This window comes from Solea senegalensis, linkage group LG19 (genome assembly GCF_019176455.1).
Source record: "Solea senegalensis isolate Sse05_10M linkage group LG19, IFAPA_SoseM_1, whole genome shotgun sequence".
NCBI classification, from domain to species: Eukaryota; Metazoa; Chordata; class Actinopteri; order Pleuronectiformes; family Soleidae; genus Solea; species Solea senegalensis.
This window is the reverse complement of record NC_058038.1, coordinates 11,063,860-11,090,685: the sequence shown is the minus strand read 5'-3', so window position 1 is coordinate 11,090,685 and position 26,826 is coordinate 11,063,860. Positions and strand designations below refer to the sequence as shown.

Below are 26,826 nucleotides of genomic sequence, written 5' to 3'. Positions count from 1 at the left end.
CCTTCGTCTCTTCAGACCACTCCTTCGAGCTGTCGACTGGCCCACCCTTCACCTTCAGAACAAACTGCTCCCGGAGTTACTATCTTCGAGTAACCAAAAAACTAAAACAAGTGAATATTTGTCCGTAGATAACTGTAACTGCCGCGTTATTAGCGTAAGTTTCAACGCTTCTTAAACTTTGTGGAGCGGACCTGCGTGTCGCCGACAGCATGGTGTTAAAATCGGAAGACGGGATAGGTGAGTGAACGAGTCCAGGAAAGACTTTATAGTTAGTCTGAAACCCGCATTTAACGTGTTTACTGGACTGTTTTTTACATGAGACGTTAATTATGTGGTCTGAAACTATGTGGTGGTTTATGAGGCGAAAGAAAACGAATTTAAAATGAATTCTTACGAACTAAAATGTTGTGAAAGCTGACTTGGCTCCTCCATCTGGCCTTGTTTACTGCTCTGCCATCTGTACTATCACTGTTGTCAGCGGTGTGCATATTTATTTATACCAAATACCTGCACTGATAACACAATCAAGGAAATAATTACATATTTATATAATCAGTGAACACCGAGACTTCACAAAAGACTGTATATCTATATATACGTGACCTGTTTACATTATATGTAAATATTAGGTTTGTTTGTCCCTGTGTTTATTTGCTATGATGGAACATTCCAAGTTAGTGAGTGCAAATAATAAATACACTAGTTAATACACCCTATATTGTTAATAATTTATTTTAATATTATTATTGTGATGTTATCATGAATTTGGATTCCAATTCAGTCTCATAATTTCCTCTTGGGCCATAATCTATATCCCTATATCCCAAGAATCTTTCATCCAAATCTGCCCTTATACAATGCCACACATACACTGCCAAAAACACAAGCTTCCTTGGTACATATAATAATATATTACAAAAAAAAGAGTAGTTAAGATGCTGCAATACATGATCCAAATCAGAACTTGTTTGCACAATAAATTGAGCTTAAACAAACATGTATGTGCAGATTAAACCATTTTCACTGTAGCTGTTTCCCTCTTCAACACTTTAGTGCCATATTTACATCTTATCATTTCAACGCTGCAATCCTTCACAGTTTAACAGCTTTTTCCTCAGAGAGAACATCCCCAGTATTGTGTTTCATTTAAGGCAGAGCAACAGGTGTGAGTGCAGGCGGTTAACTCCAGCAGTGTCAGCATGGAGGGAACATACCGACATCCATGACTCATTTTTACATTTATTTATTAATCCTGCCTTTGAGTGGATTGGACCTCTGACTTATCTCAACAAATACAGCTGTAATATTGTTCTAGCCTGTAGTACAATACTTTTATTCAAGTTTTTTATTATTATTATTCAGTTAGTTCATGTATTTGCATGAATGCCTCTGGATTCTGACAGAAAGCCTCTTGTTCCTGAGCATTCCTCTTGCATCCCTTTGGCTTGGGTAGCCTTGCAACATTAATTGGTGCCCTTGACTTGCGTCAGTATTAATCGCTTTAGAGAACAGTGACCGTCTGACTCACTGATCCTTTCATACGTTGCTGCTCCTTTGTTCTGTTGGCGGATTTGGGGAACTCTGCGCACACTCTTTGTGTGCCTCAGAGGCCCCGGCTGAGCCTGGCTGGCACACTGTTGCATTGTTTGTACAGGCAAAGAAACGATAGAGGCAGAGGGGAACAGTCGATTCTCGTCGAATCCATTTGTTCTTGCCATTTAGAGGTGCCATGGGTGGTCTGTGAAGTTAAAGTAGTTGTCAGTAATGGTTCTCTAATGAGAGGCGCTGAGAGCTCTAATGGGTTCTCTCCAACAATGTGCCCTGCCTGGTATTAATGCCCCGGTGGTTTGATAATCATCATCCTCTCCCCACAATCACATTTTAACCCTCTTTCTGCATCAGTTGCAAGCTCTCTTCTTAGTTCAAGCCATTGTTGATTTTTTAAATAGTTCTTAGCTTCCTGCTATAGTGCAGGCAGAGGAAATGTGTTGACTGTTGAGTGCATTGGGATGTTGTAAGTTTAATGCCTGGTAGCACAGAAACAAAACATAGGCTGCACTGCTGACATTTTTTTGTAAATGGTGCTTAAACAAATAGTGTTTGATTTGTAAACTGCTATTTAAACTATTCAATATACCTTAGTTTCATTAGCAGCACTACCCATGTTTACATCATTAGGTAAAACACAATGGATGAAAATAAACTTAAAATGATCTTAATATCTGTGGAGGTCTTATCAGCAAATATGATTGCTTTATCTTTTTATTTGTGGTTTGATTAGCTTATTTTAGCTTATTTTAACCACATCAACTGACAGCTCAATTATTTAAGATCTAGTTGCTTTAATAAAATTCCACATTATTGAATATCTTTGAGTTTTAATTGTTGGTTGGACAAATACATTTTTCGAAATCATTGTCAGTTTTAGGACGACGCTTTGCGACTTCACTCTATGCATTAAGGAAATTACAAAACATATTGTATAAATAAGCGTATTTCTTGTCAGAAGGCGGGTTTACCTTGAGAGGGTTAAATGACACAGCACACCCTGTATTTACTGTTGACACAGTCGACAGTTATTTCTGATTTGCATGGAGACCGCGTTTCTTCTAAATGGACGAGTCGTTAAACAGTCTCATGACACAAAATATGTTCTGTGTTCCACGAAATGATCAGTTGATCCTAACGTTCAAGTGGACAACATGAGAGTGTGTGGCATATGTTTTTTTTATCCTCTGTCTATCTCAACCTTATCTGTTTCTGTTTGGTTTTGTCCTGCACAGCTCAGTTTGCAGTTAATTTTTATCTTTTCTCCTCTCCTCCTCTGATGTGAGTGTCTTTCAGGTCTGTCTGCAGCAGGTTTAGACTTGTCTGTAGGCATTTTTTTCATACACGAGTAAACTCTGAGATCAGTCATGATGATAAGCCTCAATAATTCAAAATAGCCACTGGCTAAACTTTTTATTGAAGACCGTGCAGCTTAGGTGCATGTTAGGTTATTGAGCTTGCATAATCTGCTTAGCTTAATTTTCTGAACAAGTTTGCAGGAAAAAGGTGTACACCTGAAAAGCATTCCTGCATGACATCACATGCTCGGCTGCTGAACCATTAATTGCTTCCAAATTTCAATCACACATTGATTGACTGTGTATATCATGTCGTGGAGGAACTGAGGGTTTAAAGTAAAAGCAACCGTTTTACTGCTTTTCCTGCACGATGGGTGGGTGTAGCCACAGCCTTCACCGCTCTGATCTAACAGCTCACAAACAGGAAGCTGATGGTTTGACAATATGCATAACAGGAAGTGACATCCCACAGTTTATGTGTGGGCATACATTTCTAGACTGCTTTGCTACAAAAATCATGCTGCAAAGCAAAGAAAAGAAGAAAAAAAGAGATTTGCGCTTCCTCCTACTTTCCCATCATCTGTTTTCTGGATGTTTGTGTGGTTTGTGTGAGTTAGTGTGTGTTTTTTCAAGTGAGAGAGGATGTTGACAATAGGGTAGTCCCGATAAGAATCAAGGCCAATATCATCAGCGGACAAAAGCATGCATTGTTGCTAGAGATTGCACTTCCGCTTTTGAAGAAAAAACAATGACAAATCTCTACATTGGCCCCATGAAAACAATTCATGTTGATAAATGCCACTAAAATAGAGCAGAGATTATTAAAGAAAGCTGATATTTTGTGTATATAATGGTGGATTGTACATGTTGTGCGTGTGTGTGTGTGTGCAGCTGCAGGATGTTTATGCTGCGGATCTGTATGTTTGCTTTATAGTGGGGCAGTATGTGTGTGTGATGGGCCCGGCTCAATGTTCTTCAGCTCCACTTCCTACTCATTCACGTCCTCTGTTCCCAGCATTCCTGCACAGCAGCTTGAACATGGCTTGCAGATGGACTGCGAACACTGCTGTGGAGGCCATTGTGCTCTGTGACAGGGTTATTTCTGTGTAAGGAGACCTCTTCTCTGTTGTCATTGACTCAATAGTGTGAACTCCACCCATGTTGACGCAACAAGGTCACCACATGCACAAGAATGTGCATTAGAGTTAGAGAACAAATATTGTTTGAAGCTGTAAAAAAAAGTATTCTCAACCCTAATTAGCAGGTTGTGATTCAGTCATACTGTACAGTGTTGTTACACAAGATCTTTTCAACTGTTTTCCAAACATGAACTCTGAATAATGTCCTTGAATTGTGTTAAAACCAATGATGTTCTTGTCTGTTTGTGAGCAGCATAACTCAAAAGAAATAAAGGATTGATTTCATTACATTTTCTGGAGATATAGGTCATGGCCCAAGAAAGAAATGATTGGATTTTGGTGGTGATCCAGATATAGAAAGTGAATGGCATCGACGGATATTTGTGCTGTCAGAGTGTATTTTTCATTTCTAGATGGTTTTAGGTCCAAACTATGAGTAGAAACCAGTTCTGTGATGATTGAAGGAGTATTGAGCAGCAAGTGAATATAATGGGCCATATTGAATGGGCTCCACATAGTATTGCATTTTAGGAGGACATAGACATGGACCTTATAGAGATATCCCTTTGTCCATTGGTAATGTGAAGACACTGAATAAAGCGGTGTGCTGAATAGTTGGAGTCACTTACTTTGGTCTGTTTGGTGCACTCCCAGTAAATGCTTAGGAGTATTTTTGAGGATGTGTTGTGTCGTGAGACAATCAAAAACAAGTCATGAATTCCGATGTGAGTCTCTCAGATGCATTTATAGCGGTGGAAATTTATGATTTCGTTTTTTTGTACATAACCCAATTTTCTTTTTTCTTCCATCTGATGAAATATAACTTTTTAATAATAACAAATAATACAACAATATTTAACTTAATTTACCAGTTATTGAACAACTCCAATTGTCTGTATAAATATTAAATATACTGTATGAAGGTCATCAAAAAACAACAACAAAACCCCCCCACTTATTATTAAAAAAATGATGACTGATGATGATGATTAATCATCTCAACCAACTAATTGGTTTACATCTATCTTACGTGTTGTATTTCTAAGTCAGATTGATAAATTTAAATGCACTCCTCCCTGTGACTTTGTCTAATTCCTAAAACAACAGAGATACTGGGCCCTGAAGTAGAAAGGCTATTTATGTTATTGGACCTTTTAAATGATTATATGTTGAGGCATCTGTTGACGGAAAAGTTGTGTCTGCCTTTTATGCTGACTTATACAGATGCGAGTCAGAGGAGGCTCTGTGACTGCACAGTGCAGCCGACACAGCAGAGGGCTCCACGTTGACTCATCCGACTCCACACAGACATGAGGCAAAAGCTCACGTCTGCTCTGTGCTGTCGGCATACCCGTGTCGAGCATGTGCGATCTTGTGGGCATGCATTATTGGCATTAGGGTAATGCTCAGACACTATCCACAACATGAAAATAAACGATTGTCTTGAGCACAGACTCCATTGTTAACTGGAGTTAGGAGGTAATGATAGTGTGACTGGACGTATGACTGGTCAGGGGAGAGCAGGCCAGGTCATACAACACTATGACTTCCTCTCTATATTTGTCAAAATAATCAATTACACTCATACATACAGTTTACCCTCATTTATTCCTTGTTTTCTTGGCACTTAAATCAATCAAATTTAATAACTTATTTATGACATAAGCAGTTTTTTTTTAATGTTTGGAGTCCATTGTAGGCCTTTGGCTTACCTAACTGTATGTCTTTTAAGTGTTGGTATTAGAGTTTGACTGAGTATTGAGTATTTGTTTATCATTAAAGATGATGGACTGAAGGAAGTAATTGGTGTTCAGCTTTATTGGTCGTCACCAGTAGTTCTTACCTGTGAAGTAGCCTGGTGCTTGGGTTTTCAGAAAAAGTTTTTTTTATTTATGTATTTATTTATTTATTTTTAATTTATGTTGTTAATTTAAAAGAAAACAAGTAATTTTAATGCATTTATCATAATGATCCAGTTGTTTTAAGCTGGTTTTCTACCAGACCAAAATTCATTAACATATTTAAACGTACATATTGAAGAAAAGCAACTGCTTGTTGACTTGCATAGGTTTAAACAGTTTATTATCTATATATATGTGTGTGTGTGTGTGTGTGAGAGAGGAGGTAGGAAAGGAAATGGCCACTGGGTGGAGCCTCCATGTTAATGGTAGTGACATCAAAATAGAGGGAGAGAGTGAGAGCGAAAGGGAGGGAGAGGAGGGAGTGAGGTAGTGAGTAAGGCTCCGTCCCCACTTGGATTAAGTCAGTGAATGTGTGTATGTGTGTGTATGAGTCTGTGAACAGGCTGGGAGCTGATATTTGTGCTGTATGTATGAAAAAGCTGGCAGTGTCTCTCTGCCTGAGTGGAGGAGCAGGCTCCTTCTCTCTGCTACTTGACATGTGGAGATCCAGCTGGCCTGCATCTAACATGAGCTGACAGAAGAAGGGGCTGCTGGGTTTTTTTTTTGTGTTTTTTAAATTTTGTTCTTGAAAGTGGAGTAGAAGGAGAAAGCGGGAGCCACCAGGAGAGACAGAAAAGTGACACTTCTGAGGATTTCTCAGTCAGGTTAGCAGCTTAATTTACCAGTGCTCATGTGTTTAGCTGGATAATTGACTTATTCTCCACATGACATGTGTGACTGTGGGCTGTATCTGACTCATTGACATTAGTGAAGGTTGACTCATTGAAGTTATTTGATAACCAATAATATTAAAAAGAAATGAGATTTGAATCAACCAGCTAAGGAAATGGGATCGGAGGTTTGACTTTTTGTCTAATGGAGTTATGTCTGCTCAGATGTCCTGTCAGTCTACATACTAGACTTTAGCTTGTTTCCTGTAAGGTCAGTGAATGTAGCTGATGGAGTACTGCTGCATCATTGACAGGTCTGTGTGTAGTCGTCAGTGGAGGAAGTGTTTGTCCTTGTGTGCTAGTATTGCCATATATCTCAGAAATAAAGAGTTCTGATGTACATCCAGCAGTAGTGGATTTTGACTATACAACAAAGACTTGAGATTTCACTTCACTTCAAAGGGATGATGATGGAAAATATGCAGCAACCAACGAGGTTGAATGTTGAACCTTAAATTAAGTGAATCCGAGTAAACCCTCACAGCTTATATGCCTGAGCCTGGATGAGGAATGTCTAGAGACACAATGGTAGAGCTGTGATCGTCCCACTGCTCTTCCCACTGTCTGTGTTGTCCTACATTCGCTGTCCCACACCTCCCCGGCCAAACACAGGGCTCCTTCTCCTGTTGGCTCCCCTCTCTCTGTCGCCCTTCACCTCCTCCTACCCTTAGGCCAGGTCAGGCTGGAAGCTTTGTGGCTTTCTGATCTATACATGGTGATCATTTCGGGTTCTAGTTTGGACTGTTTTTGTGTTCGTCAATGGACATTGTGGTCAAAGGTCAACCATTTCTTTTGGGCTCATGCCCACATTAGTGACTGGCATTCTTTCACATCACAACCGCAGCTTTGCTTTGTTACAGGCTGTCTGGACTTGTCTTTCTCATGGGGACAATAACCAAGTCCCCTAAACAAAATTCCTGTAATTTAAAGGTGAAGCCATGACATCAAGACATTTTGGGGTTAAGTATGTCAGGAAATTGATGCAAGTTGGTATAATGTCCTCTGAAGTCATGGAAACATAACTGTGTGTGTGTGTGTGTGTGAGAGAGTGGTTTCAAATATATATGAGGGAGAGTCCCTGTGGGATTTGCTTAAGTAATGAGATTCAGTCTCATATCAGAGATCAGCAGATCAAACAACCGTGTGTTGAACCACCTTTGCTTGTTCAAGCAGCGAACGGCAGACAAACCGTAGAACTATTTAATACACCTTAGGTTGTGAGTATGCATGCGTTTGCGAGCCCAGCTCACATTATCATTTTGTATACATGTGTTTTGTGTTGAATGTATGAAATCTCATCATGAGGTAGGCTGCTTCTCCTTACAGCTGGCCCTTGTATTGATTTAGGCCACAGGGCGATTGATTGGAAACTGTATGGACCTTGGGGTTAGCGGTTTGAGCAAGTTTCAAGATATCTGTCCATGTAAATGTCAGGACAGAGGTTGGACAACAACAACAAGAGTGTTGAGTAACACGGGGGAGAGGAGATGGAGGAAACTGATGTTCTTGGTTGCGTCTTGAAGGTGAGATTAGTGAGAAGGAGAAAGCAAGGACCAAATAGATGTTACTTGTGTTCAAAGATTAGGTATAACAAATGCTGAATGTTCAGGTAGCAATGGCTGCTACCAGGATCATTTATCTGTCCCAATCAGTTTCTGTACTTCCTCAAAATCTGGATGTGGATCCTTTTGCTGTGTCTGGTGATCATGTGCAGTAGGTCGTTCATTGTGGGGGCAGGCCTAGGTATGGAGCATTTTTAGGGAATACTTTTTTGAGCCATACTACGCTGAGAAAAGCTTTTTTTAAATTAGGTCACATTTGCAGAGAGGGGGAGGAGGGTGCCTGATCCTGCAGCACTCAGAATTTCTAATTTCCTTATTTTCCAAGGAGAGTTCTTGAGTGATCTGGGTGGAATTGAAGCATCTGCCTCTTCTACAAGGATGGCAATCATGATGAGTATTAGTGGGCTCTGCTGCTGTGGGAGAGAGCAGCTATAATTGGTACCTGCCTGAATGTCACTTCCCAAGCACTCCCTGCTGGACCAGCCCTCACTAAAAACTGCTTTGCTCGTCATAGCTCTGCCCATTTGGATGTACATAGTCTAGAAATTAATTCAACAAGATTTGGGGGTAATGTGAAGCATTGTGGTCATTTAGAGCTTCATGCTATGTATTCAAATGAAAATAAATGTGTCAGTCAGGATGCACCAACTCAGGAGCAACATGATCTTATTCAAAAAAAAAAAGCACTGAGAAATACCTTGAGGTTAATTAGCCCTTGAGTAATGAGGGGCAGGACAAAACTCAGATTATACTGTCCTGGATTTGATCAAAAGCGCACCCATTGGCACATCACATGCTTTCCTATTAAATCACTCTCAGTACAATTGTACTCCCACACACACCCGTTGATGCCTTTCCATATGTGCATTATGTTATTTATCTAAAAGGTACATGACTGCACATTTGCATCTGCATGTAATTCCCCTTAAAGACCTGCTATCTGGAGAGTGGGAAAGTGAACACGTGGGCGGACCATGTTAACAGCCTGTGGAAGTGACTAGATACAGGTTCACTCACGGCTGTTGGGACAGTGACTGAACAAGAAATAAATAATCAGTATGTCTGTCTTTACCTTGTTTATGTTTTTTTGTTTGTTTTTTTATAAAAAGGGGACAAAGAGAGGCAGCAAAGGTACGTGTGTGAAATCAAAGCCAGGTCACTGTAAATAGAACCTTTGCCCTATGGGGTGCCAGCTCCTGTCTTTTCTTTTTGATGACACCCTCTTTTCATTAACTGTGTTAGCTCTCCTAGACTAAAACTAAAAACGCACAGCCCTCAGCATTTACGTAAGTGGATGGGTTCCCCCCTCATTTGCCCTGTTCTGGAAAGTGACACCCATCTGATGTCCGCCCTTGGCACAAGTGTGGGTGGGGCCTTTCCCTTCCCTGATGTGGTCTTGGAAATTCTGGAGGAGAGTCAGGAAGGCAGAGATGGGTGTACTGCAGGACTGATTATGTGGGTGATGTCAGATGACATGTGGTGACCGGGTGGATTGTTGAGTTGAAAACCTGGCCTTTAATAGCAGTGTCATAGTGCATTTGCCCTGCAGAAGGGGAAAGATTCCTCTTGTTTGTGCTTTTGATGGAGACAAGTAAACAGACATCTTACATTCTCAAATGATTACTTTCGTTCGCTCAGTTTCTTTCTGTCTCCTCCTCAGTGTCAAATTATAGTTTTTTTCTGTTGTTCGTCTCCCCTGCGAGTCTGTCACTTTGTGGTGCTCTCCTATGCCAAGAACGCTGTGGTTCCTCCTTCTGTCCTGCACTGTGTGGCTTCTTTCAGCGTCTGCCAGCCGCCCAACCTGACCTCATGCTTCCAGAAACTTCTTGCTTTAAGCTTTGGTTTTGGTCTTATTTGTGCCTCTAAACACACGGACTGGACCTTGGTTTGCCCAGCTTGGCATTAACTCCTCTAATCAATAGGGAGAGAGGATCTGAAAATGCAAGAACACCCACACATTTTTAGAGTAGACCTATCATCACTTTTGTATTTGTGCTCTGTTTGACTTGTTTCTTAAACATCAACATTTTCTCATTACAGATTCTCTTGATGAATCTGTTTAACTATGTCAAAAACAAGGCTGTGCAACTCTTTGTTTTGGTGTATGTATTTGCAATGCACCCTACTGTTAGCTTACACTTGTCGTTTCCATGGAAACCCAGCACATTTGGGATGGACATGGCTGGTTCACCGAGGATAGTGTAGGCAGAGAGAGAGAGAGAGAGATGGTGTGTGAAAGGTCAGCCATTAATGGAGCACTAGCCCAGCTTTCTGAAAATAACACTCAGAGACAACATTGCTTTGTTTTGGAGACTCAACAAGATGCAACAAATCTCATTGTTTCTCAGCAAACATTCCAATGAATGACAACGGTTATAATCTTGAGATGTTTAGGAAATTAAAATAAGCAGCTTCCATTTTGCTACATGTATTTTATCTCTCTCTGATATCCTGTCAAATCCTGGATAGACTAAATGGTCTATATTTGGATTAAATCTCTTCCCTTTCTTTTTAGATTATAGTAAATAAATATTTTGATGATGCAGTGATGCTGCTCCTTCATATTTTAAATCTATCACACAGTATTTTATTTCTAAATGATATTAGCCTCACTAATGTCAGTCAGAAAAATAGCTATTTGAAATGTCCCCTAAATCATTCAGTCCTAGTTAATGTAGTAAAGTAAAAGATTAAGGGAAAATAAGCTTTGGTGGTGTCACGGGAAGTTGTGGAACATGTTTTGTAAGACCTTGTGTCTGTTTTCAGTTTTCCATCAATCTGTAACCATCACCTTGTTAACCGTTTGCAAACTCTGACATGGTTGGCCTGAGCTGTTGCCCCTTTGACCTATGAGCTGTGCTGCTGACGTAATGGTGGGGAGGATGAGGGGTGCCATTGGGGGAATCAGAGCAGGAGTCATTGCGTAACAGAGCTGATGTTCTAACAGAACACCCGCTATGACTTCAGCTACTCCTGACACTGTTTTTTTTCAGGGGCTTTGACTGTCATTCAGTTCGCATCATACTGATGTAAAGTCTTGTGATACTGTGCACTGTTTTTCAGGTCACCATTTACAAATGCCAAATGTCACATGCATTTCATCCAATACAAATATGCAGAAAATGTGTATTATTTGTGCTGTTGTTGCAGTTTCACCTCATATGTATTTGATACATCACCTGGTTTGGCTTTGGGTTATTACACCGTTCATTTTGTGTGCTGAATTGTTACCGATCACCACATTGTTTCCAAGTGTTCCCAGTGTCTAAATGTAATTATTGTTACTGTATTGCATTGTTCATGATTCTTTCACTATTGACTGTCAATTAACAGATTCCATGTAATCAAGGCATGCATGGGTTTAACAAGGAGACCTGTGTCTGACAGTGATTCATTCTGAGTAATGAGAAAAAGGTCCCAGTGCAGTAGTATAGTAAAGGAAACTGAGAATGCGTTTGCTTGGTCAGTTGTTGGGATCAGAGAGCTGATAATAACGGGTGTACCCTTTATGCTGTGAGTGCATGTAGGTCTTTCACATACACTCACATAAATTCATTGTCCATCAAGGAGGACACATTGCTTAGTTCTTGGCGCCAACAAAGCCAAGAACTAACTACTAGTTATGATTATAACTAGTAGTTAGTCTAAGTGACTGGAGCAACGTTTGTCACATTGATGCTACTGTGGAGCTGATGCTTAGCTCAGCTTTGCTGACCTGAGCTGTTTCATTTTGCCACATTAGAGTAAAAAAGCCCTGAGTAGTGCACAACGTTGATGCTGCAGACGTGTAGGTGTTCTCTTTCTCTTCCCTTTTCTCTGTTGCTCAAACATCTTGTTGCTGACATTTAGTCAAATCGAGAGTGTTGTCGATATAGTAGTATATAGTAATATTGTGCACTCTTAGGTATATGCATCAAGACAAGGCAAGGCAAGTTTATTTGTATAGCACCATTCTTACACAAGGCAATCCATAGTGCTTTACAGAAGCAAGTAAATACATTGGAAAATAAAACAAAATCAATTATAAAAAAATCAATTATAGAAATAATAACAGTTTAAAACATTAACATTTTTTAAATCAAGCAGATTCAAGGTAAAGTTGTGCATTCTGTTTCACTCTCAAGTTTAACTCTTCATCTTCTCTCTCAACTCTCCACAGTGCCAGACGACCTCACTCCAGAGGAGCAGCAGGAGCTGGAGAATATCCGCCGGCGCAAGCAAGAGCTGCTGGAGGACATTCAGGTAACGCTGGAATATGATATTGTATGAAGGCGATGTTGAACAGTTTCTTAAAACACATTGTAGTTGCAAAATATATGTATGTAGCTAATGTGTTTTATTTTTTTGGTTCTATTTCCATCTCCCTGATATTTTCTATTTTAAAAATAGAAAACATCAGGGAGATGTTTGAAATGATAAAAAGATTTTTAGAATGACATAACAATATGTTGCTTGGATTCAAAGTAGAAGTTTTTATTATAAAATGTGTCCCCCCTTTAAAACAAATGGTTTGAAATGAATGGCACAGGTGGTAAAGGTATCTGAATCTCCTTTGTATGTACCTGCAAGGTTCAAGCACTACAAATGCTCCTCATCTGTCTTGTGATTCTATATTTATCTCATATGAAGGTTTTTCTGCCTTGTTCAAATTCCTCTTTTTTCTCAGCAGTCCTCTAAGTCATTGGCATTTTCTAGCTTCGTGCCAACGGAAATGTCTTTTTTATTGGTACAGCTTATTTCTTTTGGGTGTTTTCATTGAAATAAGCATAGAAATAACTAGGGATGAGCTGACATACTATCCATTATTGGCACTGTTCCAATGCTGGTCAAAAGATATAAATATAAAATCTAATACAATCCAAAAGTCATATATAGCTTCATAGTTTAAAATGACAAAATGACTATCAGACTGGTAGATACTCAAGTAAAAGTGGTATTGTGCCATCCATAGAAATAACAAAAGCTTTTGTTTTGAGATAAAACAGCATTGTGGTCCAATGTGGAATATGCTCATCCAGACAATAAAACAATGTCATGTAGTGTGATTTTTTTTCAGAAATTGAAATGAGACCAGCTGAAGTGTTCTGTTCGATTCTTGTCAATGTTTTTCTTTTTCTTTTGGCTTTTGCCTTAGCCTACAAGCACAGCTGATTATTCTAGTTCAGGTCAGCTCTGTCATTCAGTAACAAGCTCCTAAAGCAAATAGATACACAGGCCTGGCAGGGTGAGATGGCCACCAGATGTCCCAGTTGATATCTCAACTTCCGATCACTCTGACAGACAAACATTGGAGGCGTGATCAGACACTCTCTCTTTTATGACCCTATGCCCTTCCCCCTCTATTTGGTCACCATTACTGCCCCCATCCACTCCTTTTCCGTGGTTTGCTCGCTGACCCCTTTCCTTCTCCCTCCCTCCTTCTCTCCCACCCTTAGGTCCAGCATGCTCCAACCCCATCACTCCCCCACCTCTCCCACCACAACCAACCACTTTCCAGTATGAGCAGTGCTTTTGTTTGCAGACACAAGCATCTGTGGAATGTGTTGTGATTTTGCAGGAAACACAGATGTTCCCTTTGTGGTTTGGCCAATAATGACTTGGTATTACGCATGAGGAATGATAAACTAACTATGTGGCTGGATATGAGTAGAGAGAAAAAATTTGACTTTTATATGAAGCGTCAAATAATCAATAGCGACAAAGCTCCATCTGTAACTAAGACATCTCTAATGTTGCAGTCTATTATTCCAGACCTTTATCAACCTGACATCACCCTCTCTGTTCCTTTACCCTCTGCAGAAACCGTACTGCGCCAGTCTGGCACCAGTTGGCCTCATCTGATCGACTAAAACTGCTTTTGAGGCCATTAATTACTGAAAAAGCCACACAAACTACAGCATAATCCACTTGTATGCTTTCTCCCTCCATTTGTATTGAGGTTATTGCTGAATGTCCGATACCTAATCAAATTCACAAAGGAAAGTTTGCTTGGTTGAGCAGGCACACATAAACACACCTTCTGATGTGACATATAGACAGTCACTATCAGTTTTTAGAGCACTGTGCAGGTTTATAGCCAGAAAAATGTCTCTATGAGCTGTTTAATACAGTTTTTGGTGGTCACTCTCTTCTATAGCTCCTAGTAGAGACAGACAGCAAGGGGATGGGAAGACGCGTGCAGCGTTTATTTACTACAGAAGTGGAAGTGAAGCATATTCTTATACTTATAATACTGTGCATGTCAAACTAGTCCATTCCAACTGAATGCTTGATGCAAATGTATGCATACCACAATATAATTTAATTTTGCGTCCATGTAAACGATAGAGTTGTAAATTCCGGGACATATCTTTTTGGAGTGAAGGAATTGTGCACATGTAAACATAGCTAATGAGGTTCAAGGGATTTCATTTCCAAGCTCACGGGTCCTTTACCGTTTGGTTAGAGACCAACGATCTGTGAGCCCAGTTGCTTTTGAAGGATGCCAGTACCACCCAGGTATATGAATGATAAAGAAGAGCACTGGTTCTTCAACTTTTTATGAGTGCTACCTGATAAAATACCACTGTTGGTACCTGCACCACAGTATTTGAACCATGGAACTAAGGGAAGCATTTACAGAGCATAAACCTGTACCAAAAAGTCAATACACTGCCCTAACTACCAAGGTTAACAGTTATATAAAAAAAATCCTGAATCAGCATCCACATCACCACCTTGGGCCATAACCTGCACCCCCAGAAATCTCATCAAAATCTACCCTTCACTTTTTGAAATATGTTGCTCACAAACAGAAACATAACCTCCCTGGCAGAGAAAATTAATTTTCATACTCACTTTGTTCTTTGCAGCGGCTGAAGGATGAGATAGCAGAAGTAACAAGTGAGATTGAGAACCTGGGTTCCACTGAGGAGAGGTGAGAAAACAGTATTTTTTTCTTCTGCTTTGGCTAAATTGGCTTGTTGCTTGCCTTCTATTAACTTAGCAAATGAAGCTGTCAATTATTCATGCTGGATGACAAAGTCAGGCCATCCCATCTTGCCAAATACCCTCTCCAAATTGGCTTTGTTTTTAAGGCCGTGTAAATGATTCATCAGGCACACCCCATGATGGGAGGCCTCATTGAATAATGCAGTGGTTGTACGGGCAGAAGCAGACAATAGATGGTCTCAGGGGAAGGGGTGTTTGTGTTTGGTCTACTCAAGTGTATAGGGATCCCATCAGCTCCTGAATATTTCTGAAGCACTCCTCTCACATGGCCCTGAAACCCATTAATGTTCAGCACTTTCTTATTATCAGAGTTTCTTGAGATTCACTGAAAGACATTGATAGCCAGTCTTTGCTTTTGCAGTATCTGTAGGTGAGTGTTGGATTTAAGCAGACAAAAGCCAAAAGAATGCTTGTGTGAGTGATTCAGTGGGAAGAAATGGCAACCTCTCGCCGGATGGAGATGTAACCATGGTGACGGCGGATTCTTGGAGCGCACTGTGACCCCTGAATAACTCCAGGCCTGAGAAATTAGACTTTCCCATGCGTATGATGTTAAATGCTTAATCAATTATTTGTCAACATGGAGCGGAAACAAAGGCTGACCCCTGACAAATACATACGGAAAAGATGCTTTCAGGAAATGAAATTCATCCATTTATTATTGTTGTCTGAGCCACACTGAATGAGCACAATGATGGACCATCAATTTGCATGCAATTTGATTTATGTGCGTCAAATTTAAAAGGCAAAACAATTTGAGTGTCTTCACAATGGTGCAAACATTCAGTCATGTATCAAGTGACAAGGATCACTGGTTCTAGCTTCTAGATTGATATATACAGTTTTGGACTGGCATTTGAAGACATTACAAGGGTTTCTGAGAAGTTGTGATAACCATTTTTTTAACCATTTCTTGATATTATTTCAAACAACTAATAAATGTAATCATCAAGAATAAATTGATGATTAAGTGTTGAGTTTATTCATCTGCCATGTTATTTCCCAGTAGAGAACCAATGAAAACCTACTTTTCCCCCTATGTTTTAGGAAAAATATGCAGAGGAATAAACAGGTAGCAATGGGTCGTAAGAAGTTCAACATGGATCCCAAAAAGGTATGTGGAAGATAACTGTTCTGATTCTGAAGAAATACGATTTTCCCACATATCTTCATTCGCAGGATGTAACCTGTGACCCTCTCTCTTTCTCAGGGGATCCAGTTCCTCATTGAGAATGACTTGCTGAAGAATACCAGCGATGACATTGCTCAATTCCTCTACAAGGGCGAGGGCCTGAACAAAACAGCCATTGGCGATTACCTTGGAGAGAGGTCTGGATATAGAGTAACCTTTTTTCCCACCTTCTTTCTATCCTCCTCTTTCTTACTATCTTCATTGACGAGCACCCATCCATGTGGTTAATAAAAGCGTCAAATGGCGAGAATGCATACTTTCCCCATTGCTCTGCTTCCTCTTGGTCAGGCACACGCCCATCCTTTCCCAAACATACTTTATTGGTCCCACATTTAGACCATCCTGTTATGACAAAGCTGGGTGTTCAACAGTCTCCATCTGTTTTAGATGATCTTACTCATACGCGACAGTGATAACACAATTAAGGAATGAATGTGTGAGACGGCAGTTTTTACTCGAGAGCACCCTCGTCTCTCTCCGGGTCTAGACTGTGTGGAGGAAATAGAGTGCAGGTTGTTGATGGATGCTCTCTGTTTGATCGTTATCAAGCTCGGTGGGTTTCTAATTTATGTGGGGAGGGGCCGATGGAGTGTGGCGGGGTCCTTCTGCTATGATTGGTCACTTCTCCGCTGGGAATAGATGTGACTGGATATGATTCTGTCAACGAGAGTCCCTCGGAGCAATCCCATGATCCCGCAGGGCAGATCATTTACTCTGAAGGGCATGAAGGTTGAGGGTGTTGTCATGATCGACATGAGATGATAAATGAAAGGTGCAGGCTGCTTGGTCTCATCCACTGGGTTAGATTGGAGCATATCACTAATTTGAGCCAGATCACAAGAGCTTTGAACCAACCACTACAACACAGGCAATGTTTGGCCATCTTTTGCATCCATGAAACCTCACCTTAAAATTTAAGTATTGGCTCATGATCAATTCTGTCTATGATCTCAATCTGCTGTTTTCATAATAATTTCATTTTAATTACTCAATTAATGTTCCAAGCACAAATGCAAACATATCCAACTTCTAATTTTAATGATAGGCTGCTTTTATTTACATTATGTTATAGAAAATCTTTTGTTTTTGGACTGTGGTTGGACAAAACTATAAGATGAAGAAAGTGTAATTGGTCAAACAGTCTATTAGCTAGGAAATAATGATAACTGTTTAAGTTTTACATGCATATATAAAACCTAGTGTGTAATCTGTAACAATCTGTGTAACCTATTTTTTTTTTTTAAAGATTTGACAGTAAAATTCTGACTTTCTTTTTCCTCTTACAGAGATGACTTCAATATCGAAGTCCTCCATGCCTTTGTGGAGCTTCATGAGTTCACAGACCTCAACCTGGTTCAGGCTCTAAGGTAAGACAACATGTTCTTAACCTTGATTGCATTTTGCAAGGATGCAGCTGTCAGTTTCAGTCTTGTGACGAAATAGACAAAGTCAGCCTTTTCACAGTGGAAGTGAGACTTTTGCTAACAACTGAGCTATGTCTCCCCTGACAGACAGTTCCTGTGGAGTTTTCGACTGCCAGGAGAAGCTCAGAAAATCGACCGCATGATGGAGGCCTTTGCTCAGCGTTACTGCCAGTGCAACTCTGGTGTTTTCCAGTCCACAGGTAGAGCTATAATGCGCTGTAGCCCAGCTTTTAATACTGTCATAAAGAGCCAGAAATGTGTGTTTATCAAATGTGATAACCTATTAGACCGATTAGATAGACCTATTTTGTTATTGTTTGCCTTTTTTTTGCGATACAAGGTCGATATTTGTCAGCAGTATTGATAGATGCGTTTATTTTTCTAGAGACCATATTTATTTCTGTCTTATTGTAAGCAGTGTTTCCCCATATTCCAGATAGATCTAATGTCACATCAATGAATGTCTGAACTCCTTTTATTTAGCTGGCACAAAGTCTACTGCAGTTAATTGTGTTAGTGGAGTGGAGTGGAGTGTCTGGCTTTTGGGAAATGCCTGGACCAGACAGCGCGACTGCCTCTAACATGATTGCAGATGGATGTGAATAATGCATGGCGCTTCCCAACAGCCCAACAGGCCAGATAAAGTGCTGCTGTGTCAGCCATGTGCTAGCCACATTGTCTTTTAGCATCCATACACACATGGAGGGAAGACATGCACTTTCACATTTACGTATGCATACTTAGCTGCCCACATGCAGCCTTTCACTCCAACCCACTCGCCTCGCTAAATGAAGCTTCTCCACTCCGTTTCTCTGTGTCCACTGTAGTCCCCAAAGTGCAGCTAATTTCCATTCATGTTTAAACACCACATTAGACACTGGCAGCAATTTTATGATAAACAGCAAACTTTTGCTATCTCTTAAATCTCATCTCTTCCTCACACAGTTATCACTCTGCATGTGTGTGTGTGTTACAGACACCTGTTACATCCTGTCATTTGCCATCATCATGCTAAACACCAGCCTCCACAACCCCAACGTGAAAGACAAGCCTTCTGTGGAACGATTTATCTCTATGAACAGAGGCATCAACGATGGGGGGGACTTACCCGAAGACCTGCTCAGGGTGAGTGTCTGTGAGTTCATTTTTTTCCCCCCTTTAACGTCAAACCTGCTCTGTTTTCATGGTCAACTCTCTCTACCACAGAATCTGTACGAGAGCATCAAGAACGAGCCTTTTAAAATCCCAGAGGACGACGGCAATGACCTCACACACACTTTCTTCAACCCAGACAGAGAGGGGTGGCTGCTAAAATTAGGTCAGTGTCACTAGATAATCAGTGTATACACATATTTTCAGTTTAGTGTAATAGATGTCCAGAAAGATGGTTGTCATCACTATCTTAATGAATGATTTTGCCTTGTGTTTCATAGCAGCTCAAATATATGGATTATCCCAAGGTTAAAAATCAGTGATAACCAGTATCATCCCTGAGGTTGATAACCTGTGAGTGTGTGCGAGTATGTGAGGACAGAGGTACCCCAGAGAATGTGGTAATCGATGTGTTGCACTTGACCCACAACATCTGAAGGCCTTCCTGCTCACTTTAATGTATTATGAATGTGGCTTTGAGATCAGACCACTACACGAGGAGACCTTTAAATTATTTAAGCTGGGATATATACGGACGTATTCATACACTGATATGCACATGCTTTTAAAAGCCTGTAACTCAAGTGTGCACACGCACAAACTTTTGCTTTCTGTGAATACTTGTTGATTAGTAGTTATTTTTTCCCCCTTTATCTCAGACATTTGGTCCTCAGGGGGATTTGAAAATCACACTTCATCTCTTAATGGAAACCACATTCAAGCAGACCTCTTAAATAATAAATGGTTTTGCTTGATATTCCTGGCTTTTCTCTGTAATCTAAAAATGTTTGTCTTTGAAAAAAAGATTCTGAGTGAATTTAAACAGGATTTTTTTTCCTGACCATATATTTCAGAGAATAATGTCAAAAAAAAAAACTTATCACACTCCTATATTTTTGCAAATGTTTCCCACCATGCTACCTGGTATGTTTATTAGTCATAACCCTTGACTCCTGAGCTTTTCATCCTCTGTTTCCCCTGAGATCTCTCACAGTTGTCCAGATTCACAGTGAAGTTTGGTGTAAAAAGCCTGATCCTATGAAGTGACGCTGAATCTTCCAATCACTGTGAATCTTAACAACAGACTACGCCAAGAGAGTCAGAAATAATTCCTTTCTCAATGACTCCATATTGACACATTTGATCAATCATGGTGGAAGGTAAATGACTGGATATAACAAAAATGGACCTAAGTGGAGGTGATAATCCATGTAGTGCTTTACAGGATTTTAACGTGAATAAAACTCCCCCTTGTGGCCTGATTTAAGAACAGCAGATTTGTAAAATCAATCTGTTGGCCCACATGCCTAAAGATCTGTGAAGCAGTGCATTAAAGCCCCCTTGGACCCAGAATTAAAAGGACTGTGGTGCTGTAATTCTTTATCATATAATTTGATTTTCTTTTGTTTTTGTTTCCTTTTCTTCTTCGTTTGTTTGTTTGTTCCCATGATTTTGGCTGTTGTCTTTCCTCAGGAGGTATGTACACCTGCTCTTCCCAAAATGCTAGTCCATCTCTCAGCTCTCGGGTGCTTTCGGTGGTCTGCCATGCTTTCCTTCTCATTTGTTTTTACATTCAAACAGGTTTTTTTTTGTCTGCAGATTCTTTTTTGTTGTTTTACTTTTATTGTTTCTCTCCACCAAGTCATTTGAAATCCAGATGTTTGTCTGTTCAGTCTGTCATTGAGCTGGTGGTTTGTCCACACTCTTTTATCTCAGTGGGTGGTTGCTGAGTGGTCACTGGGTGCCTTTGCCAACCCGTAGGCTTGGCTTTGGGAGCTGAAGCTCTGTGACCACTATACTGAGCAGTTTGACCCTCTTTTCTCTGTACGCTGTGGTGGTCACTCTCTTTGATCTCTGTTTTTTTTGAAAGCTGCATTATATCTTTTTTCCATACAGTGAGCACAACAAAGGGCTTTTACCTTACTCTCCACAATAATTGTGGCCTTGTTTACACATTGGGTTATTGTTGTTTGCTTGTATGGAAACAGAATAATGCACCTTTTCAATAACATGGCTCTGCTCTTTTTATGTCATGCCATAAATGAATCTGGAGGGTAACTGTGTGGCTGCAGCCCGGTGTGTTGCTGCAGTGGACTGGACCAAACTGGGAGAGAAACCTTGGCCGAGGAGTGCACTGAAAAGGGCTTAATGGTTGCTTAATATATGCCTCAAGTGCACATGGTCAATAAATTGTTCAATTGTGCACTTTTGTACTACTAATTACAATAAATGATTGGTTCATTGGTAAAAAAAAAAAGTTGTAATTTAATGTGGCAAACAAATAAATCAGTAAGAAGAAAGAAACCAAAAGAATTAAACATGAGTAAAAAAAAAAGAAGAAGAAAAGAAAACCTATTTTCCCTTATCCTCCACCTGCCCAGCCTCTCACAGTTGCATCTTGCATGGGTGACTCCCTCCACTCCAGCATAGCACTGGCCACACATCCTCAACAGCAATCTGCCGGGACGCTCAAGCATGAGAGGATGGCCACTCCTCTCTCTCTCTCTTTTTCTCTCTCTCTCATAGAGACAGGAACTGATGTGACCGTTAAAAACCAAACACAAACCCAATCAACTTCCAGGCCGTCGGCTGTGTGATTGTGCCATTGCGTCCATGTGTTTTTTTTGTCTGTGTTTGTCTGCGTTGTCTTTGTTGTAATGCTCCGACAGGTCGACATGCGGTGAGGAGCTCTCCATCTCTGCCTGTCGACCAGAGAGTGTTGATGGCGTTTGTAGATAATTAGTGTAGATGGAAATGTTTGACCTATCATGATGTCTGAAATGATGGGGTATCATATACAGCGCTGATGCTGTTATATGATAATACAAGTGTGCTGACTCTTATGTATGTATATAAACATCCTTTAAGCTTCCTGTTCTGGTCGATGGGTTTCACAAGGCAGCTTTTTTTACTAACAGTGGTGGTGGGGTAGTCTCGTCTCGTCAAGGCTGAACTCTTAGACATGATTAGAAAGAAACTTTGTCCTCATTCACTGAGCCCCGCTCCTGTATAACTGGGGAAGATATTTAACAAAGCCGAGACAGGAAATTCAAGTCTGGGATACCTGTAGAGTAGCTGAGCATAGCTGTAGGCACTTAGCTTCCTGCTCCCCTCACTTTGTTGGCATCCCATCCTCCCTCTGCCAGGCTCTCCCATGTGTTCCTGTGATCAGGTTTCTCCTCACAGGAAGTATGGGTGACAAAGGGGGTCAGAGGTCAGTCACAGATCAGCGAGCTCAGAGTTAACCAGAGGTCCCCCACTAGGCGTGAAAGAGGTGTAAAGTTAAATCTCAGTAACCTTATTTACTCCTCATGCAGACGTTTGAGTGCTTCCCACATTTTCTTACTGTATCGCTGGTTGGTACACAGCCCTATCTGTATCAAACAAAGAAAAACGGGGCCAAATTAGCACGGAATATATCAAAGGGAACAAAGTAAATGCATAGAAGGCTATGCCGTTGTGATAATGGTGGAGCATGGTTTGAATTAGGGAATAATTGGGTACAAGAAGCCATCATCTGTCTGTCTGCCCATACATTTGTCTGCCTGTCTCGCTGCTCTACCTGGTGCTTTGGTGCTCGTATTTCTCTTTTTCTCTCTGTTTTTTTTGTTTTGTTTTTTTGTTGAACCTCTCTGATGTCGACTGTTTGCTCCCCAGGGGGACGAGTAAAAACCTGGAAGAGGCGGTGGTTCATCCTCACGGACAACTGTCTGTACTACTTTGAGTACACCACAGTGAGTTCAGCCTAGTTTCTCAGTCGCGGTGGAAAAGCTGCTTGCTGTAGTTTCTTGTGCACATTTACATATTTTATATTTGTGCAGGACAAAGAGCCCAGGGGAATCATCCCACTGGAGAACCTGAGCATCAAAGAGGTGGAAGATAAGAAGCCGGTAAGTGCAGCACCATCTACTGGTTAAATGTGGGATTACACTTTTTATTTTTCAGTATTACTCCAAATTAAAGGTAAAATTAAATTTTCTATTTTTAGTCCTGTTTCGAATGTGTGCCGACTTATCCTGCACCCAGAGGAAATAACTAATTTTCCATCCAATTATTTTTTCTCTCTCTCGAATTTTCATGTACCTCCCTGTGAATGTCTGTCACTTCATCTGTGTTTGCCTAGAGAATAGAGACGACGCTTGATCTTGTTGATTAATTGTCAACCACAATATCTTGCTTAATTTCATGTACACTACAACTAGCATCTCATTCCAAAACAAATACTTCATTAGCCACACCTTTGTGTTCAACAGGGTGTTCCCTGTGTACGTGTGTAGATGATGCAAAGTGGAATGCAAGCATTTCTAAATTCACAACCAGAAGCACACCTGTAAAAAAAAAAAAGTGTGGACCCCCAAAAAAGAGCAATCTGTCTGCTGTGCAGACTCTTTGAGCATTTGATTCGCTCCAGAGCTTCCAATTTGCCCCGTATGTCTTCATCTGTATTTTAATACCTGTGGTGTGTACAAGTTACAGCATGAGACATTTTAAAGATAGCCTAAAATCCATTACACAGATCCTTAGGGGGTTTAATTGCATATGAATTTTTCTCTCTCTTTTTTAGGCTTAATTCATTTTTTTTTTCTTTCTATAATTGTTAACCTTCATGGACTTTACCTTTTGTAGAATTGCTTTGAGCTCTTCATTCCTGACAACAAGGACCAAGTGATAAAAGCATGCAAGACAGAGGCTGATGGACGCGTTGTGGAGGGCAACCATACTTTTTATCGCATCTCTGCCCCCACTACTGAGGAAAAAGATGAATGGATGAACAGCATCAAGTAAATCTTTTGTCTATTTATATTTTATTTTGTGATCATTGAGGCAGGGTTGTTCTGGAGATGTAAAAGGAAGTGTTTTAAACAGATTTATGAGGTTTTATTCGATATTTTAAGTAAATATTTAAGTGTAAGCCATACCAAATGAAAAAGAAACATGTGCAGGGCCTCATGCCTCTCCCTCCATGGACCTCTGCTGTAGATGTTGCTTGATTTTTCACCCAAGAATATTAAGAAACATGATTGTGCCATGTAAAAAAAAACAACTGGTTAAACCAACTGTGGCACTTTAACAGGAAAAGGGGAAAAAATGTCCCTACTTGACTGCAAATGCACCACATCTAACACTACATAGCTCATCATAAAGTGCAGCACTTACACTTTGGCTCTTCCCTGTGACATTTCCCTCTCCGCCTGTGCCCACAGAGCTGCCATCAGCAGGGATCCCTTTTATGAGATGCTGGCAGCCAGGAAGAAAAAGGTGTCATCCATGAAGAGGCACTAGAGCTGCTCAGCTTTCCCGATGTTGCACTTGACAGAGCAGGGGGTCCCGGTGTCTGGTGTCTGGGCCGGCGCAGAGACCACAGTTCAGGTCTGCCTCAGACCTTCTCTGGGGAGTTTCTCTAGGATATATTTACTAGCTGTGTGGCGTTAGGACTCTACTGGCTAGAAAAACAGAAAGCATGCTGGGGTTTCTAGATAAGAGTCCGAGTCAAAGCCTCGTCTAACCTCTTGTGTCACTATCGCTCTGTTTCTCTCTCTCTCTTTCTCTGTCAGCTTTGTGTGTGCTTTCTGTCTAGGAATCCGAAAGGGAATCTTTCTGCAGCAAAATAAAACTACTCCAATATGCACTGCGTACCTAGACAACATACATACACTCATGCAGCCCCCCCCCCACAGCACACATTTAACTCAGCAGGTCTGACAGGGTGTGGTGCCCTAACCAAAATATTCCTCGCTTTATGGAAGAAAAGCTAAGACCTTTTCTGATGTGCTTTAATACGTGTGGGTAATACATGTCTATTTGTACAGCTTTTACTGTTTATTCCTCTGTAGTCTTTTTTGTTTGTTTACTTTTGTAAGATAAAATGGTTTTGCAGCAGAAACTGCAGGGGGGTTTGGAGGGAGGGAGGGGGGTAATATTTGCCAACTGTTAGTGGTTTTGTAGAAAAAAGAAAATGTCTGTAAAAATAAAAAAATAATAATAATAATAATAAAGTTGCCACTCAGGAGATTGTTAAGATGTTCGGAAACTTTCTATAAACTGGACCCTGACAGCCATGTGAGGGATGAAAGGCCCCTGCGTTTAGTTTTTGTTTTTTTTTGTAAAAGAAAATTACAGGGACACGCCGCTGCAGGTGAGGGTGTCTGCTTGTCTGGACAGGGTCTCAGTGTTGGATCTGGCTCTTACTGTTAATTTCCTGAAGGTCTTTGAGACACATCCCTGGGGATTAGTGTCGTCTACAAGGGACGAATGTCCTTCATCGTGGGTTTCTTTACTTTCCTCTTTTTTTTTTAGGTCTTAGGTTGTCTGGAAAACAGGCACGTTGGCCCCTTTTTTATTTCCTCTCTCCCAAATTGTTTTTCTTGATTTCACCATGTCTCAAACCGAAAAACGCTTTCTATTTCTGTGTCATTAAAAAAAAGCCAAAACGATTTATTATTATTTTTACTTCAGTGCTGCACAGTGGTGCCTGGCGCTCTAGATGAAACATGATGAGAAATGCTGCTGGTTAGCGACGGTAATTCAGTTTTCTTTTCCCCACTTGGACAACAGTTAATCTTTGTTTGCTGCCATGTAACACATGTTGTGTTTGTGGAGGGCTATTCAAGGGTAAAACAAATCACATGACACTTTATCCCTCAGCCCAGCCTCGTGATCTGTCACAATGTTCTTTGGGTTTTGTGTATGTATTACACGTTACATATGATCGAAGCTTTAAAGCAGCACAAAAAAATAAATAAAAAAAGTGTGGTGAGGCCACGCCAGGTAAGGAAAGGGTTGGTTCCGTCTCAGGAAGCGTGATGTGAAACTATACAAAACTACTGCTGGTATCAGGAATGACATGGAGGATGGCTGATTGACCAGTTAGATGTCATCTTGTCAAATAACAAAAAAACAACTTTGTGAGTGCAGACTTGGGTTTGGTCTGTTCTACCCGCCCGACGTTCTCCTCGCTCCCTCTGCCTCTTCTGTTTCTTGGGCCTCTTCCGCTCCTCTCAGTGCACTAATCCTAGAGAAATAATGAAAAGTGCTTAACAATCAAACATTTTTTTTAGACAGTATTGGTTTTATTTATCAAAGTTGTACATACTTAAATGTATAGTGGGTATTTTTTTTGTCCTTAACTATGTTCCTCATTAGTTTTGCCATTTCTGTATGTCATTCTGTTGAGTAGTGTTTGATTTGAGGTTTCCATCATTGCCATTTAATCAAGCTGAAATAAAGATTTGTCATAAACACCGATTGTGGATTTTTACACCACTGCAAGACTATTACATCTGGCGGCCACCAGGTGGCAGTATGTGATTAGGGCTGTGTCCACATGCTGCTGCACACAGTCTGCAACACTACTGCAGTGAACAAGGAAGTTGGTTACATGCACCTTGTAAGACATCTTAATTGCAGGCTAAATTTAGTGCAATGTGCAAATTAACAACTAATCAAACCAGTATCTGATTGGGGCTGTTTTGTTCTGCACAAATCAAACTTAATTACAGGCTTGGATTTGTATAAGTGGGTCAAACAAGTGGTGCCATTCATATATTGACCTTGTGTAACGGCGTATCACCCTTTTATGTGCATGTTGTTAAAAATCCTCATTCACTTCTCTGAATTGCAGAATTCTTAAAACAAATGCATTCCCATAAATTAAAATGTGTAAGTTTTGCAGCTGTGGATATATGATTTTTTTTGTTCATGCTGAATTGTACAGGACTATTTTCAACTGTTGAGTTTTGGTTGTGTTTGATGCGTGGACCCAGAAAAAGTTGAATTGTGTAGAAAGTATGAAATATCCTTGAAACACGAATGCTTCCAATGTTTGACTGGCGTTTCTCTGAACTGTGTGGAATAATGAGGGGGAAAAAATGCACATTAGTCGCACTGAT

General features: G+C 40.5%; 1 protein-coding gene across 2 annotated transcripts; it reads left to right on the top strand.

Annotated features, from left to right (window-relative positions):
• Positions 1–10: 10 nt before the first annotated feature.
• On the top strand, positions 11–26,178 carry cyth1a (cytohesin 1a). Of its 2 annotated transcripts, none has more exons than XM_044050607.1 (13): positions 11–237; positions 12,339–12,421; positions 15,031–15,095; positions 16,217–16,283; positions 16,380–16,498; positions 17,648–17,728; positions 17,873–17,985; positions 18,762–18,910; positions 18,992–19,103; positions 22,595–22,671; positions 22,759–22,827; positions 23,564–23,718; positions 24,142–26,178. In XM_044050607.1, exons 1-13 carry the CDS (start codon positions 210–212, stop codon positions 24,218–24,220), a joined length of 1,197 nt encoding a protein of 398 aa, XP_043906542.1. In that variant the 5' UTR covers positions 11–209; the 3' UTR covers positions 24,221–26,178. The 2 variants fall into 2 exon arrangements, with proteins under 2 accessions (XP_043906542.1, XP_043906543.1); XM_044050608.1 differs by lacking the exon at positions 11–237 and adding an exon at positions 6,493–6,551 and having other exon boundaries at positions 18,992–19,104; positions 22,593–22,671.
• Positions 26,179–26,826: the final 648 nt, after the last annotated feature.